This window comes from Poecilia formosa, unplaced genomic scaffold (assembly GCF_000485575.1).
Source record: "Poecilia formosa unplaced genomic scaffold, Poecilia_formosa-5.1.2 Scaffold273, whole genome shotgun sequence".
NCBI classification, from domain to species: Eukaryota; Metazoa; Chordata; class Actinopteri; order Cyprinodontiformes; family Poeciliidae; genus Poecilia; species Poecilia formosa.
In genome coordinates, this window is record NW_006800212.1 from 571,759 (window position 1) to 586,231 (window position 14,473).

At 36.3% G+C, this 14,473-nt stretch overlaps 1 protein-coding gene across 4 annotated transcripts in view; it reads right to left on the minus strand.

Moving 5' to 3' along the window:
* The window catches only part of col14a1a (collagen, type XIV, alpha 1a), a 130,067-nt gene that overhangs the window by 54,246 nt on the left and 61,348 nt on the right, over positions 1-14,473 (minus strand). For all 4 annotated transcript variants that reach the window (XM_016681240.1, XM_016681238.1, XM_016681239.1 and 1 more), the window contains 6 exons: positions 13,651-13,800; positions 9,516-9,632; positions 7,193-7,339; positions 6,134-6,208; positions 3,114-3,253; positions 766-889 (listed from right to left, as the gene is read on the minus strand). In XM_016681240.1, coding sequence (XP_016536726.1) covers positions 766-889; positions 3,114-3,253; positions 6,134-6,208; positions 7,193-7,339; positions 9,516-9,632; positions 13,651-13,800 — 753 coding nt within the window. The remainder of the gene's footprint in view (positions 1-765; positions 890-3,113; positions 3,254-6,133; positions 6,209-7,192; positions 7,340-9,515; positions 9,633-13,650; positions 13,801-14,473) is intronic.

Here is a 14,473-nt window from a genome sequence, read left to right on the forward strand (position 1 = left end):
TTTTTATTTTTACATTCAATGAAATATTGAACAGATTGTCATGACATGCATTTTGGTGGTGTTTTTTAAAATGATTGTGGTTTTGGTTCTGTTTAAATGATCACATACTTAAATAGGTTTTTAAAACTTATTTGTGTATTAATTTATGCTATTAAAAAAAAAAAAAAAAACTTGCCATCATTTCATGAACAATACCACCAAAAACTAAAATTAATTTAGCTGTGTGTCAGGGTGCAAGATGGAAACATAATGGAGAGCTGCTTGAACAAATAAAGACATTTTCCAAAGCATGCAAAGTTTATAACATTTCAGGTTTGGAAATGAAGCTTGATTGTCTTGAGGAAATATGCCTTCCTGACTCCAGATGAAAGAAAACCAGTAGCTGTTTGGAGTGTGTCAGTCCACACTAGAAACAGCTACTGGTTGGAGCGTAAATGGATCCTTCCCACTGGTCCAGAATGAATGAAAACATTCACTTGGAGAATTAAAATTAGTTTTAAAAGACATTGTGGGAATACTGCGATTTCAGCTCCAACTTCCAACATCAATATTTCAGGACTACCTGAGGACTCCAAGTTCTCCCAGTTTAAATATTTTTATTTTTTTTACGAGGGGAAACTACTATCTGCAAAAATCTTATGGGACTGTTTTCACAAATCAGCGGTAAATTTAGACTAATGTAAGAGAAACTGCAAGTTTGTGTTGGTGCTCTCCTTTGAAAATGAGAGCATCACCACAGTAATCTTGATGACAACTTCTTCTAACCTGTCTTGGTGTTCCCGCCCTTGTATCTGATCTTCTGAATGGCTTCCAGCAGCGCTTCCTTGCTACCGTGGGAACTCAGCAGAAATTCAGTCCGTGCGTCGTCGCTGAACTGAGCGACAGCCACCTGCGGAGAAACGGAGACGGCGAATAAGTTCTTTGCGTAGAGAGAGAAAATGCTCTCAGCGTCCAATTCCTACCTGTCTGCACCTAGAGAAATAATTTTCACAGAAAACAACATTCTGCCCTATCAATTCACATCAACACCAAAGTGTTGATCTTCATTATCACTTGAAAATAGCTCCATTAGTCTGTGCAGGTTTGGTTCAGCAAACTTTGAAACAAGCAGAAATTCTTATAGTCTAGCAACTTAACATCCACTTCAGTTTGATCTGCTGTATTTGCATTTACTTTGGATATAACAGATGACATTAAACACTTGGTTTGTTTTCTTAAGTCATTTTGAAGACTGGAGGTGAACCAAAGCATCCAGCCAAAGCTACAGAGCAATGGGATGGTTTAGATCAAAACTTGGTCATGTGTTAGAACATGAACACATGAACAACATCCAGACGTAAATATAAATGAGAATCCATGGCAGAACATGAAAATTTATGTTTATAGAAGCTCTCCATTCAATAGAACTGAGCTTATTGTTTGTTAAAGAGAAAAAGCAAAAATGGCAGCTTGCAGAAGTGGAAACCTGGTAGGGACTTGCGCTGAATCAGAGCTCCCTGATATAAAAGTGTCCTGTATTTTAGATTATTAGCATGTTAAATGCATACATTATTCTACTTCTCAGCTATTCACAACTTTATGTTGGTCTAACAAATCAAAAGAAAACACACCAACATTTCTGACGCAACATGTAGAAGAGTCCAGCTGGGTGTGAATAGTTCTAGAAGACGCATTTTGTTCAGACATCTAACTCTGACCTATAATCAATCTAATAGGCTTCTCTTAGAGCGATGGACCCCATCATCCCCTCCACACCACTAATGGTGCTACTGCTGGCTCTTGTCTGATTACATTTATGGGCCCACTGCCTCTTTACAGTGCAGCCAACTTTCTCACATTACAGCCAGTGGCTTGCTGTCAGTATCCCACTGCTCGGAGGTTTTGGGGAACAGCAAAGGCAGCAAACTGTTTAACAGCAGACATTACACAAATGAAAAAAAAAAAAGGTTTAGCAAGCACCTATATAGTGTGACAAATGAAGCAGCTGAAGTCTGCTGACATCATGGAGGCCACAGAGGAAAGAGGCCCCAATAAATCAGTTTTACACTGGAAGGAGTTAAAGCCTGGCATTGCTATATTGATCAGCCTAATGGTAAAACTGTGGCAGGATGAGTCAGAGAAATGCCTCCTTCCCTGCTCGAACCACTTGATGCTTATTCCAGCTTCTAATTCATGCAGATTTAACTTATTAAAACCACCATTTATACACAAGAAGTAGTGTTTCCTGGCAAAGAACACAGTGGCAGAAAATGAGCAAAGTTAATCGAATGCAGCTCAGCAACTTGTAAGTCGCTCCAGAAAGTAAAGATTGACTCACTAGGGGAATAAAGTTCCTTCTCACTTTCCTAAACTTAAGTAGATAAAGGGCTGCAGACAATCAGGTTTCTCAGGGGAGTAACAAATGAAAATTGGGTAAAAAAAACAGCTTCCCTGCCATGTAGACTCATGCCAGAAATAAAATTTTCCCAATAAAACAAAGGTCTAAAAGCACAAATGTAAAAAGCAAAAAGCAAAACAAGACTAAAGTTTAATGATCTAATAGCCAGTTTAGGAGGAAATGTGCATTTCAATTTCAAATACAGAAATTTCACAATAATAGGATAATTACCACAACCCATTTAAAGGTTTGGAGCGCTTAACAATCTACATGGAAAACTTCTAAATTGCTGCAAACTTTGCTAATTCTACAGGAATCGTTTTTACAGGGTTAGCATACTCTTAAAGGAGAGCTTCGCTCACTAATTTTGTAGTCACATTTTAAAATCACTGGTTCTTTTCGAGCATCTGCTTTACATTAAATGTTGGAAAGAAATTGTTTAAGAGGGAAAGCTGTGAATCAAAAAACAATTTACCAAATTATTCAAAATTTTAATGTAAATAATAACGTCTGGGACTTCAATTCTGAACCATCCTTTAATACATCCTTCAACATTCTCCACTCATGTCTTAGCCTGAACTGTCTATTTATACTCATGTAAGCCCACTTTGGTCATTCTCAAAAAAAAGTCAGAACATCTTCAGCTTTCCCACCTGAAAGCTGAATATTAGTCACTATTTGACTTGTTTGAGCATCACACACACAAAGAGAAAAATTCAAAGCATTAGTGACAAACCTGGGTGCCATCTGGTCCAATCAGATCCAGTGAACCCATAGTGCTGTAGAGAAAACGTGTGATCTTCATGAAGTTGTCGTCTCCAATGGACCAAGAGCCGTCAACCAAAAACGCCAGATCAGCCTTGGCTTCCTTGCACACTAGCCAGATAAGACAGAAAGACTTAGTCACCCCCCAAAAGTTTATACCTGCATTAAAAAAACAAATAATTTCACACAGAACAGAAGATGGATAAGGACAAAGCGAATGCAGAATTTCAACAGGCTGTCTAATTATTAAGACTGATTAAATATTCAAAGTAAGAATCATGGCAAATGCACATCTCCAAGAAAAGGGTCAATATGCAAGGATCAGACCTTGAGAGCAATGCACACACTGTAAAGTTCAAAAGACGGATTAACTCTGTGCGCTCACTTCGAAACTCACAGAAATGCCCTTTTTTAACGGGTTTATGTATTTCATGTCTTCTTTTGTTAGCAGCTCGGTCGTGTTCGTGGCCCCGCAGCGACTTTGCTCTCTGCTTTTATTCTTCTCAAGTTTCTCAACGACTCCCAGAAGCCATATTGCAGCAGCTGTAAAGTTGTTTAGGGGTTTTAAAGGCTTTTCATACTCAAAGTCACAAAATTCCAAGCAGTGTTTATGATCCTACCGGCCTCCATAAATTTCAGGGAAAGCATGAAAAATGCCTGCAATTCTGAAGCAGCAGAAGAGGATGGAACCGAGGAGCCGTGATGGTTTTTACTGACACTTCTCTTTGCAGTGGCTCTCTCCTCCCATTTTCTTCAGCAATTTAAATAATTTTCCTACTTTTTTTCAAGAACACCATATTTTTCTACTCTCTCATCCTCCTTTCTCTCAGTTTCTTTGTTTCAGTTTTCTGCAGAGCAAATTTTGTGTTTACTTTGTTCTACCCTTCACTTTTGTCCAGTTTCTTCCCTCTGTTGCTTTCTTGTTGTCCTCACATACTCTCTCGCTTTCCTTTTTTTTATCTTGCTTGGAGTACAGGTTGCATGCTGTTTCACATGGAGGCACATGTCTGACAAAGGTCAGAAACTTAAACAGAAATGCTTAAAGATGGGCTCAGCAGGCGTAGCGGTTCATGTCTGAGGGATTGGTGTTGTAGGGTGACCTTTTAAAAGAGGAGGCGGCCAAAGAGCTTATGGGTGGGAGTTTGAATCTTTTTTCTTATGTTTGATTTCCATTTTAGCCATTAAATAAATCAGTTATGATCAACTATGATTTCTGCTTTAGTTTACTTAATTTACAGTATAATACATCAAGTTACAGTTACTCTAATGAAGTAGAAGTAAATTGCTTCTGTTTGTAGCCTCTGCACATGAATCCTTCCTGTTTTCATTTAACGATTAGGATTCAGGGGTCACTGAGAAATGATGTAAGGCCTTGTGTTTAGCAGTCGATTTTCGATTTCGGCATGCACATTTGAAAGTAATAAAAATGTAAGACTATTGTTAGACTGAAGCCAGTGGTCGAGAGGCTCTGTCTTTTTTCCCCATTGTGACTCGAGTAGTGTTAGCTCAGAAATGACAACATAATGGAAACAGAAACATGTGATATTGATTATTGCAGGCTGAAGCAAACACACAAACACAAATAAACCAGGGATATGATGAGAAACAAAACATATCCTGTTATCAGTCAGCAAAGTGTTTTGTTCATCAATGACTTATTTGGTAATGCCTCTTTTGATGTTAATTTGATTTTGGATCATCTTCGATCATTGGTCACTTTGACTTTGACGGGTTTTAGTTAATTCAATCATGCCCACTCCGAGGCAAGGCAGCAATAAAACATGCTAAAACCTCTACTGCAGTTTCCATTTGTAAAGAAAAATTGTGACGTAGAATGAATAATGTTTGAACTTGGCTCCTTAATACTGATTAAGAAATACCAATGTTTGGGCTTATGTTTCCCTGTTAAAGATCTACAAAATGTTTTTAGACAAATTTACAGTAAGCATAATCCCACACTGAAAACTTTGAAGCCATTATTTTACAGTAATATATGGAGTTTTTTTTAAAACTTCTGTAACCATCCTCCTCATGTGCCGTAAATGAATTGGACTTGAGTCCTCACCCAGCCTTGTTTATCTAAAAATCTTTATTTCTCTGACTGCAGATACAAGTGCAGCAGAGTTATAAAGATAAAGACACATCTGCTTTATGTGAAGGGGCAGCTTTTCCCATCTTCCTATTTTGAGAAGCACCTAGCAAAAAAATTACCATTGCGTCAAGTTATATGGGAGAGAAGAGGAGGTGGTTGTCAGCTGTAAATACTGTTAACTTAACACAAAGGCCTGGAGCACAAACACCAAAGACTATTTTCTGAAGAAACTAAGAATCTCTCAGGTTGCCTCAGAGATCCTCTCATGGTCGGTCATGGTTAGCTGTTTGATCTCCAGGCTCAATAAACATTTTAAAGAAGCAGGTAAACTCATTGACCAGAAGCTCAGAGATGTTTGGGTCAGAGATGGACAGAACCTGGCTCCCTACCCTCCTCCCTCTTGATGAAGCTTTGGAGAGACAGCAGAGCCTCAGAATAGGAACAGAAAATCATCAATTTTGTTTGACATCCCACAATACAGCAGCTCTCATCTGTCTAACAGATGACCTTCCGCTGCACTTCACCTCTACACATACCGGGAAATGACATATAAATCAATAGAATACTTTGTCTTTAATTAATCTGTAAATTACTCGGCCATGCACTAAGCCTTGTACATACTGTTGTCATCTGCCCTGCTGTCCAAAATGGTTTTGTTCCTTTGATCACTGCCTTGACTGCCAAGACAATATATAAAGTAAAGCAGCTTCAGTACATTAACTCTACAGAAACTGTTTGATGATTTTATGGAAAAAGAAGCCTATTCTTTTTCCACATCATATTTTTTTTCCCAGTTTAATAAATGTTCCCAAATTATAAGCTAGGTTTTTCTAAATTACTCATAAATTATACTATTCTACCTGTTCATGACTGTTCTTCATGTTGTGGTTAAAGTTTACCTTCTTTAGCAGGCGGGATGGTGGGAGTGGGCTCTGTGCTGGGAGGTTCAGTCGGAACAGGAGTGGGCTCTGAAACTACATTTGAATAAACACAGAGAAAAAGAAAAGAACATACAACAATGTCAAAAAAACAATGCCACGATGAAGTTTATTTGCCAACTACAAACATCTACAGCTTGTTTGTGTCAGTGGTGGTGGATGGGGAGGATGCTTGGCACGCTCTTTAAAATCAAATGGCGACTCGAGAGAATCAAGGAACCGTGTTCAGGTCATAGAAAGGCATGTAGAGTCGTTTTATTCATTCAAGATATAAATGTAAACCCCAATAACTAACTAAATACACACAATTATAAAATAAAAAATAAAATAATATTACCCCCTTCTAGTCTGGCCACCACTATGAAACTTTTCTGGGAGTGCCCCTGGTTTGTGCACTTAAATATCAAACTAATAATAGCACAAGCCTTAAGGAGCCAATTTCATCAAAAGCTATCGTGTTATTTAACGTTAAACAATTAAATTATGGGAATTCCAGAAATAAGACACAAGAAAATGAAAGTTCATAGATAAGCCATCTGTCTCATTTCTCTTAATTTAACCAAACAACTTCTTAATTAGACTACATTTAATCAATGTAGTCAATTCATTAGCAGCAAAAAGTAGGTAATAAAGAAAATTCTGTACAGCAAAATAATCTTCATAATTTCATGGCTAGTTGTAATGCATTCAGAATGATCTATAGTAACTTTAATTTTTATCCCATTGGATAAGAGCTGGCTAAAACTAATACAATGCTTAAATATTAAGGAATTTCAAGATGTGAGATTCAGCTCAATCCATCAGCTGAACAATGACCTGCAACACCAGAAGCTATATTCTCAGAGAGAGGAAGACATGATGGACTAAAAGAAAACTAGTAGAACATTTTGCAGAGATGAAATAAATGCATGACAGAGAGGAGCTACAGGGATGTTGGGGGAAATGAGAGCGAGTCAAGGCTGATGAATAGGTTTGAAAACATTTTTTTTTTCTTCTGAGGATAAAAGTATGCATACGTACGTGTCATGTCAGTAATGGATACAGACGGTCCTTCCATTTCTTGCATTTGTGTATAAATGCTGATCTGGTACTGGCTACTGGGAGTGAGGTCATAGAAGCAGTGGCGCGAAGCTGAACCTCCCAGGTTTAGCTCTTGTCTCTGACCATCTGCAAGAAATAAATAAATAAAAAGTCAAATCATACAAAACTCAGATCAAAATATTTTTTCTCAAGAAATATTTTTTTCTGAATCTTTTTCTGCATTATGTCTAAACCAGGGAAGCAAAAACTTTTTAGGTAAATCAGAAGCAAATAAAGCCAGAAGTGCTGCTGTAGTTATGCTAACTATGCTAATTACTAAAATAAAACACTATGGGCAATTTAAAATGGAAACCACATGGTCCTTTTGTCTTTGAATTAAAATAGTAAAAGCCTGTTTCATACACAGCTGTGCACTATTGCCTCTCCTGCTAAAATAAACAGCGCATGACAGCAAACGACAAGGAGCTTTGGAAATATTTTGAGCTTTGTTCTTAAATCTTCTTATGCCACATTTAAAGAGAATCTGTACCAGCGAAGATCTCATTGTTGGAAATAAACTAACAAATTCGGACTGGTGCATCGCTACGTACAAGTATTCACCATTGAAGATTATTTTTATTTTAATTCTTGTTAGTGTTTTTTTTTTTTTTTAACCAATAAAAGTTGCACAAACCCTCTAATGTTAAAGTAAAAAAACAATTTCTACAAAAATAATTGCAAAAATATTTAACATAAAATAAGTGATTGCTTAAATATTCCACCCTTCCAAGTTAGTATTTAGTAAATGCACCTTTGATTGGAATCTCAGCTCAGAGTCGATGTGAGTAGGTCTCAATCAGGCTGCACATCTGGACACTGACATTTTACTCTATCAAGTTTATTTGTATAACATATTTCATCAACAAGGCAGCTCAAAGTGCTTTGCACCAATTATGAAACAACAAATAAACTTTGCATGTTGTCAAGTGCAATCTTCAAAATCATCAAGCAGATTGACATAAAATATGTTGATCAATGTCTCAGTTGTTATGAATCAAAGGCAAACTCTGAGCAGGTGGATTTTTAGTCTCGACTTGGAGGAACTGAGCTTTTCGGCTCTAAATCTAAATCAATCAGATTATGTTCTTGTTATGTTTTCTTTCTGGCATTTAAAAATATATGAATAATTTTGTTAATTCTAACTGACCTAAAACAAGAAAAGTTTGTTTTGATTGAACTTCAGATAGTGAGGGAAAAAAAATGCATATGACTTTTTACTCAGTGTATGTAAATATCTGGTTTGAACTGTGGTGCAGAGTAACAATTGACGCTTGTAAGTTTCACTGGTTTAATTCTGTTTCCTAATGTGTCTCATGTTGGAGAGAAATCAATAGGGAAACAACCTGAGAGGTTAAAGGAAATAACTGCAACCTCATTTTCACACTTTTACAATTTTGAAGTTGTTTAAGTAGCCAGTTGGCTCCGTGATCTTAAAGTAAACTCTGCCTCACCCAGGCTATCCTCTATGCTTTTAATACATAACAATGATCCAACAGACACTTTATCCTAAGTGAGATGCTACTCAGAGGTATCCACAGCTGCTATTGCACTAAATGAGTTTGCAGAAGGGTTTTTGGCACGGGAATGTCATTAAAAAAAAAACTGTGCGTCATGGAGCACAACTCTGGTCAGTAGCAGAAAATAAATAGGACTGTAAAATGGCACTCATGGTCATTAAAATGCTATTTGTCATGCAAACAAAATGCACAAATGAGAACACCATTATTTGTGTAGAAAGTGAACACTTCATTAACGAAGATAGTGTTTGTATAGTGGGTGTTTTTTGCACAGATGTTGGTTTTCATACAGCATATAACTGTTAGAGACAAAGTTGGCTCTCATAAAACGAATAGGAAAATTTTGTTATAGTTGAAAGAAGATGTTTGCATACACTCTAATAAAAATAAACTGTTTTCCCCCTCATTCTCTGACATTAAATCAGACAAAACATTTTTTTTGTGTTTGAGCAATAATGTTCAAACCTTCGTTAACACCTTTCTGTCTAGATGAACGGGACAAAATTCCAGTAAATAATTTGGTGTCTGTATATATATTTTGATGGAGTATCGTATAGCTGCACAGCAGGAAGTTAGCACTCAGTTGGTGTGAGAGTAGATAATACAATAATGTGTTAGGATTCTTCAGTTTTTACATTAATTGAAGTAAATCTATCTTTTAGACTCGGTTTCCAAGAGGAAAACCCGGAGATTTTTCAAAACGCTGCGTAAAAACAGACAAAGCATCCACCAGTAAATGTACTTACTGAGCACAGACTGTATGGAGACCCGGTACGATGTGGCGTGCAGAAGAGGCTGCCACTGAACACACATGCTGTCGGGGCGCACCTGGTAGGTTGACAAGCCAGAAACACCAAGGAACACTGGAGTGAGACACAGAGAGATTGATTCAACATGTGGCTTTAAACAAACTGGGACTGATTATGAGAAATGGCTTCTGTCGGTATTATCACAGAAAAGCTTCAAATACACGCTTACAAGATGATGATGATGATGATGAATTTGATGAATTAACCAATAACATGTTTGCACTGTAGTCAGGGGAAAAGTAAAGCATTTGAATGAGGCATTTTCCAGTCTGGACAGGAATAGAAAAACAATATTTCCAGATTTCGTTCCCTTTCCTGAGATTAAATCCTTTTAACACGACCAAATGAAGGCTTGAAAACAGTTCAAATTGGAGATTGGAAAACTGAGATTTTGCCATAAAAAATGTGTTTAAATTTCATGAACACATTCAAACAGGAGAGATTCAGAGAGATTCATCCAAACTGAGCAAGTTATAACAGCCGGTGATCATTTGCATTGAAAAATACATTAAAATTCTGACTGTGATGATTTCGTTATGCAAGAACAACTTTTATATCTGTTCTCTGTCAGTGCAGCTCCATCATCTGCTCTCCTCCAACGATCCTTCAGCCTGCTTTCTCTGATCTAATCACCTCATCAAAAGGTATGGAGTCAGACATTTATGTCAAGAATGGAAAAACATTTGATAAACTGCATATAATGTGCATCCAGAATATTTGATTTGAAGGATGTTTGAATCAAACACAGATGTTTGGCTTATAGTTCAATAATGGAACAAAACAAAAAGATGCATCTTTTTTTTGCTTCTTTTGTTTTCTGCAGATTGTGTTATTTTTTGAAACAACTCCCTTCATGTTTCAAATGGAGATTTTTTTTTTTTTTTTTGCTTGACTCAATGCAATCTGCGGGGTTTCCTTAGAAACTTTCTAAACTAATTTGAACAATTACCTCATACTGTTTGATAAGCAGGATCAATTGGGATGTATGTGACTGAATGGAAACAATTTTTTAAAGACAATGTTTGTTGTGAAATGGTGCTATGCAAATAAATAAATAAATTGACTTTTGCGTGATCCACAAAAGTGTGAAAGCTGTAAGCTGACATAAACTTCAGGTAGACAGAGTTGGAAGCAATAAAAAACAAGAAAGGCAGTTGGGCCTTCGATGTTTTGCTGCAAAACATCATGGTTGCATGCTGGACACTGCAAAGTATGCTATTTAAACAGCAGGAACTTGTTTTTCTCTTGAATTATGGCGTGTTATAATAAAGCAAGTCTCCAAGGAGTCACTTGCTTACTTTTCTTCTTATTAGTTGAATATGCTGAGAATATAAAATGGATATATACACAGGGAAGCAGGTGCTTTATGTTAAATACTACTGAATAATGTATGTGACACGAAGTTGCTGTTTTAAATAAGATGCAGAGACACAAAAGTATACCAGTACACTCAGTTTACTTAAAACATACGATGGCATTATGCGCTTTTTATTCCATACTTACTAAAAATTGGAGTTTGCTTTTAAAAGTAGGTTTAATATTGTGTGTTGTGTAGTCTTTTCTTTGGAAGGTCCACGTTGACATAAAACAGATGTCATTGGCATAAAAGCTCCAGTTTTGTCCCATCAGTCTACATTGTAATCAGCTTTGGGGATTATCGATTTGCTTTTTGGCTCAAAACGCATCAAAACCTCCTGAGGTTGCAGCTCGTCTAGCATCCAAGAAGTGAGAGGTTCGCTGTCGTCTCACGATCTGGAGTACCTCTTTTATAGGAGATATGGTTCTCAAAAACTGTTGGAGTTTAGTCTCATCTGAGCTCTTTATTAGCATTTATTTCCCCTCTTTTTTCCATTTCTCCTTGGATTTTCCTGATGCTCTTCATGTGCCTGTTGTTCTATTTTCTCAAACCCTTTTGGTTCATTCTGTGTTCTTGTTGCATACATAACCTCTCCTAAGCCTAATATGGTACCTATTTAATGCTTGTTTTTGGGTCCATAAGAAAACACAATGAGACACTTAAACCCGTCAACATGAATATCTGTGATATTCTTTCTGAGCACCTGAGACAGTCCACACCTTTCCTTTGTTTGGTCCGTAATCTGTTTGATGTACTCTACACTATTTTAGAAAGCATCTGTAAAACAAATGGCCAAACTTGTTTTTTACTATATCCCATACTAAAGTGACTAAGTAACTTTAAAGGAGAGATAAAGCATATTGTCAGAAGGTATGTTTGGATACACAATATTAAACCTACTTTGCATACAAACTTATAAATGCTAATGGTTAAATCATTAAGGTATGTCTACATATTAAAACTGCATAATTAATGATAGATGTGAGTGTCTGAAATTGCCCTGTAGGAGAAATAAGAAACTTGACTTTGTTGCATTAGTTGTTCAAGCTGTGATATTAAACAGGGAACTTAACCTTTCTTTCTCTTAAGAAACAGTGAGAACATAGTAAAAGAAAACCTAAACCTCGATTTGTCAAGTTTCAAATGCATAACTATGACTATGAAAGCTCCAGCGTCTCAATTAATTAGTTTTTGATTTTGCATGTTGTGTATAATTTATTTGGACCACAAATGCCCATCGGCTTTCAAGTTTAAATTGCTGTATGTGTACCCAGGGGAAAAAAATCTTAAAACATCCATATTACTAGCATGAAAAGAAAATAACAAATTAGTTCCTCCACTGAGGAGTGAACAGGAACAAATCATGCTAATAGCTGTGTAACATAAGCAAATCTGATGCATCCGACAATACATCAGGGCAGAGGATTGATTGCAATCAACAGATTATAAGTATTTAGTCTTGCGTTGCCAGTAACAAATTACACAGCGGCTAAACACTGATAAATGCATGAGAAAACGGACAAAGGCTTACATTTAATTTAGAAACCAAGAGAGTAAAGCAATTGACACTAAAACATAGACATGCTAAACCAATGGCAGGAATGTAATTAGTTTTACACCAAGACGTTGTCATAATTGAAAATGACAGATGAGTGTACTGTACAGGCAATGCAGCATCACTTTAACTTTCTAATATATCTGTTAGTCTTCTCATTTCTCAATTTCTACACCTCTTTGTTTTAGATGAGAGAAATAAAAGCCTCTGCTGGGTTTTACTCCAGCCACTGATTTCAAATCTATATGCAGAAAGGATTGTTCTCACTTTCTGAATGGAAAATATTAATATCCTTCTGCTTTTCAGCCTGTTTGCTAAGGTCTCAATGGAAATTAGCTTGCTCGGTATAAGCAGGCAATTAATATGCATGTTACACATTTGTGCTTTTCTAAAATGGCATTCCTTTTTCTGCAACCAGGGTCTCTGTCCCTGTAATGGTCCCAGTGTCTTTTCATAATGAAACTGAACTAAAAAAAAAAGAAGAAGAAAAAATCAGTTGTTGATTTTTTAGTGATGCAGCCTATTTTTAAAAAATATTTTAACAACTAAAACCAACAGGTTTATAAAAAGTTGCTCCAATAATTAGAACCTGTTTCAAAGGATATTAGGGGCCGTAATAATAATTTATACAGCTTGAAGTTTTTCATATTGTTTAAATCCTAATATCTTATTTCATTATATTTTACAACCACGAACTTCTATTCATGTTCAAAGAACATTTGTGTGATAAACCAACAGAGTGGTGAACACAGAGGAAAATGACACTTTTCAAATGTTTTAATGTTCAACGTTTTTCACAACTGCTCTAATTATGCTTAAGCATCAATCTATATATTGACATAGTAAAAAAAATTATATCCCTTTAAACTCTTAAGTTGTACATTTTATCCAGGTGTGTTTTGGCCTGCATTAATATTTCACATTCATTTAAATAAACAATTTGACTATACTTAATTTTCACCATCAGCATGTTCACACTGAATTTTAAAATTAATCGTACATATTTATTTATTTATTTTTTATTTTTTTTGCAATAATATCTAACCTGACAGTTTCTTGTCTGCTGAATGGGAATCTCTTCTTATTTAACAGATGGGAATATTTCCACAAGAATTCAATAAATTGTGAATTCTTGTGGTATTACTATGTCAAATGCTTACATGTCTTCGCATTAATGAGCTGTGGTTCACTCGGTCCTGCTGGGTAGAAAGCCGTCACTTGGACACTGTAATCCGTCCCGCTTATAAGATTCAGGAGTAGAATTGAGTTCACATCTTCGTCTACTGTCGTCTCCAAAACTGGACTTTGAACTAAAAAAAAAGACGAAACGTGTATTAAAATACAGAAAAAAGCAGAGTGGGCCAGAACTTTTAGTTTGATCAGTATAAAATAATGCAGGAACATGTAAACACTACTTTTGAAAAGCAGAAAGAGAAATTTCTAAACCCACTGAGTACAGATATCACAGATTCCTGGAGGAGCTTTTTTTAAAAAAATGTATAAAACTAAGTAATTAAAGTTATTATGCCAACACACCACCCAGTGGAATAATCCTCATAAAATACAGATTGAGTTGCGTCTGTGCCAACAAGCACCCAAAGTCTCTTCTAGTCTAGCTGTGTATATGTGTGAAAAGTGAAGGTCTGTGTGGGACTTTTCTTGTCCTTGAACATTCCTAAAATAACATCAGTGCAGCACGTTTGCCTGTACCTGCTCCTCTGAGGTAAAATAATTGCTTTTAGGTGATTGAAAACAGAGTTGGAAACTATAAAACACTGGATCCATAGCTTGGTGAAGTAATTAGCAGCAGACGCAGGGCAGAGGAGCTAAAATGGTCATTTAATGATGATGTCTCATTGAAAGTGGAGAGGATGCACATATTTGTGTGCTACACTGCTGTTTTTTTTTTTTTTTTTTCTTTAAGCTTTAAACTGTCTGCTTTGGACCTCAGTCTGCGTGTGTGTGTGTGTGTAGGTGTGTGTG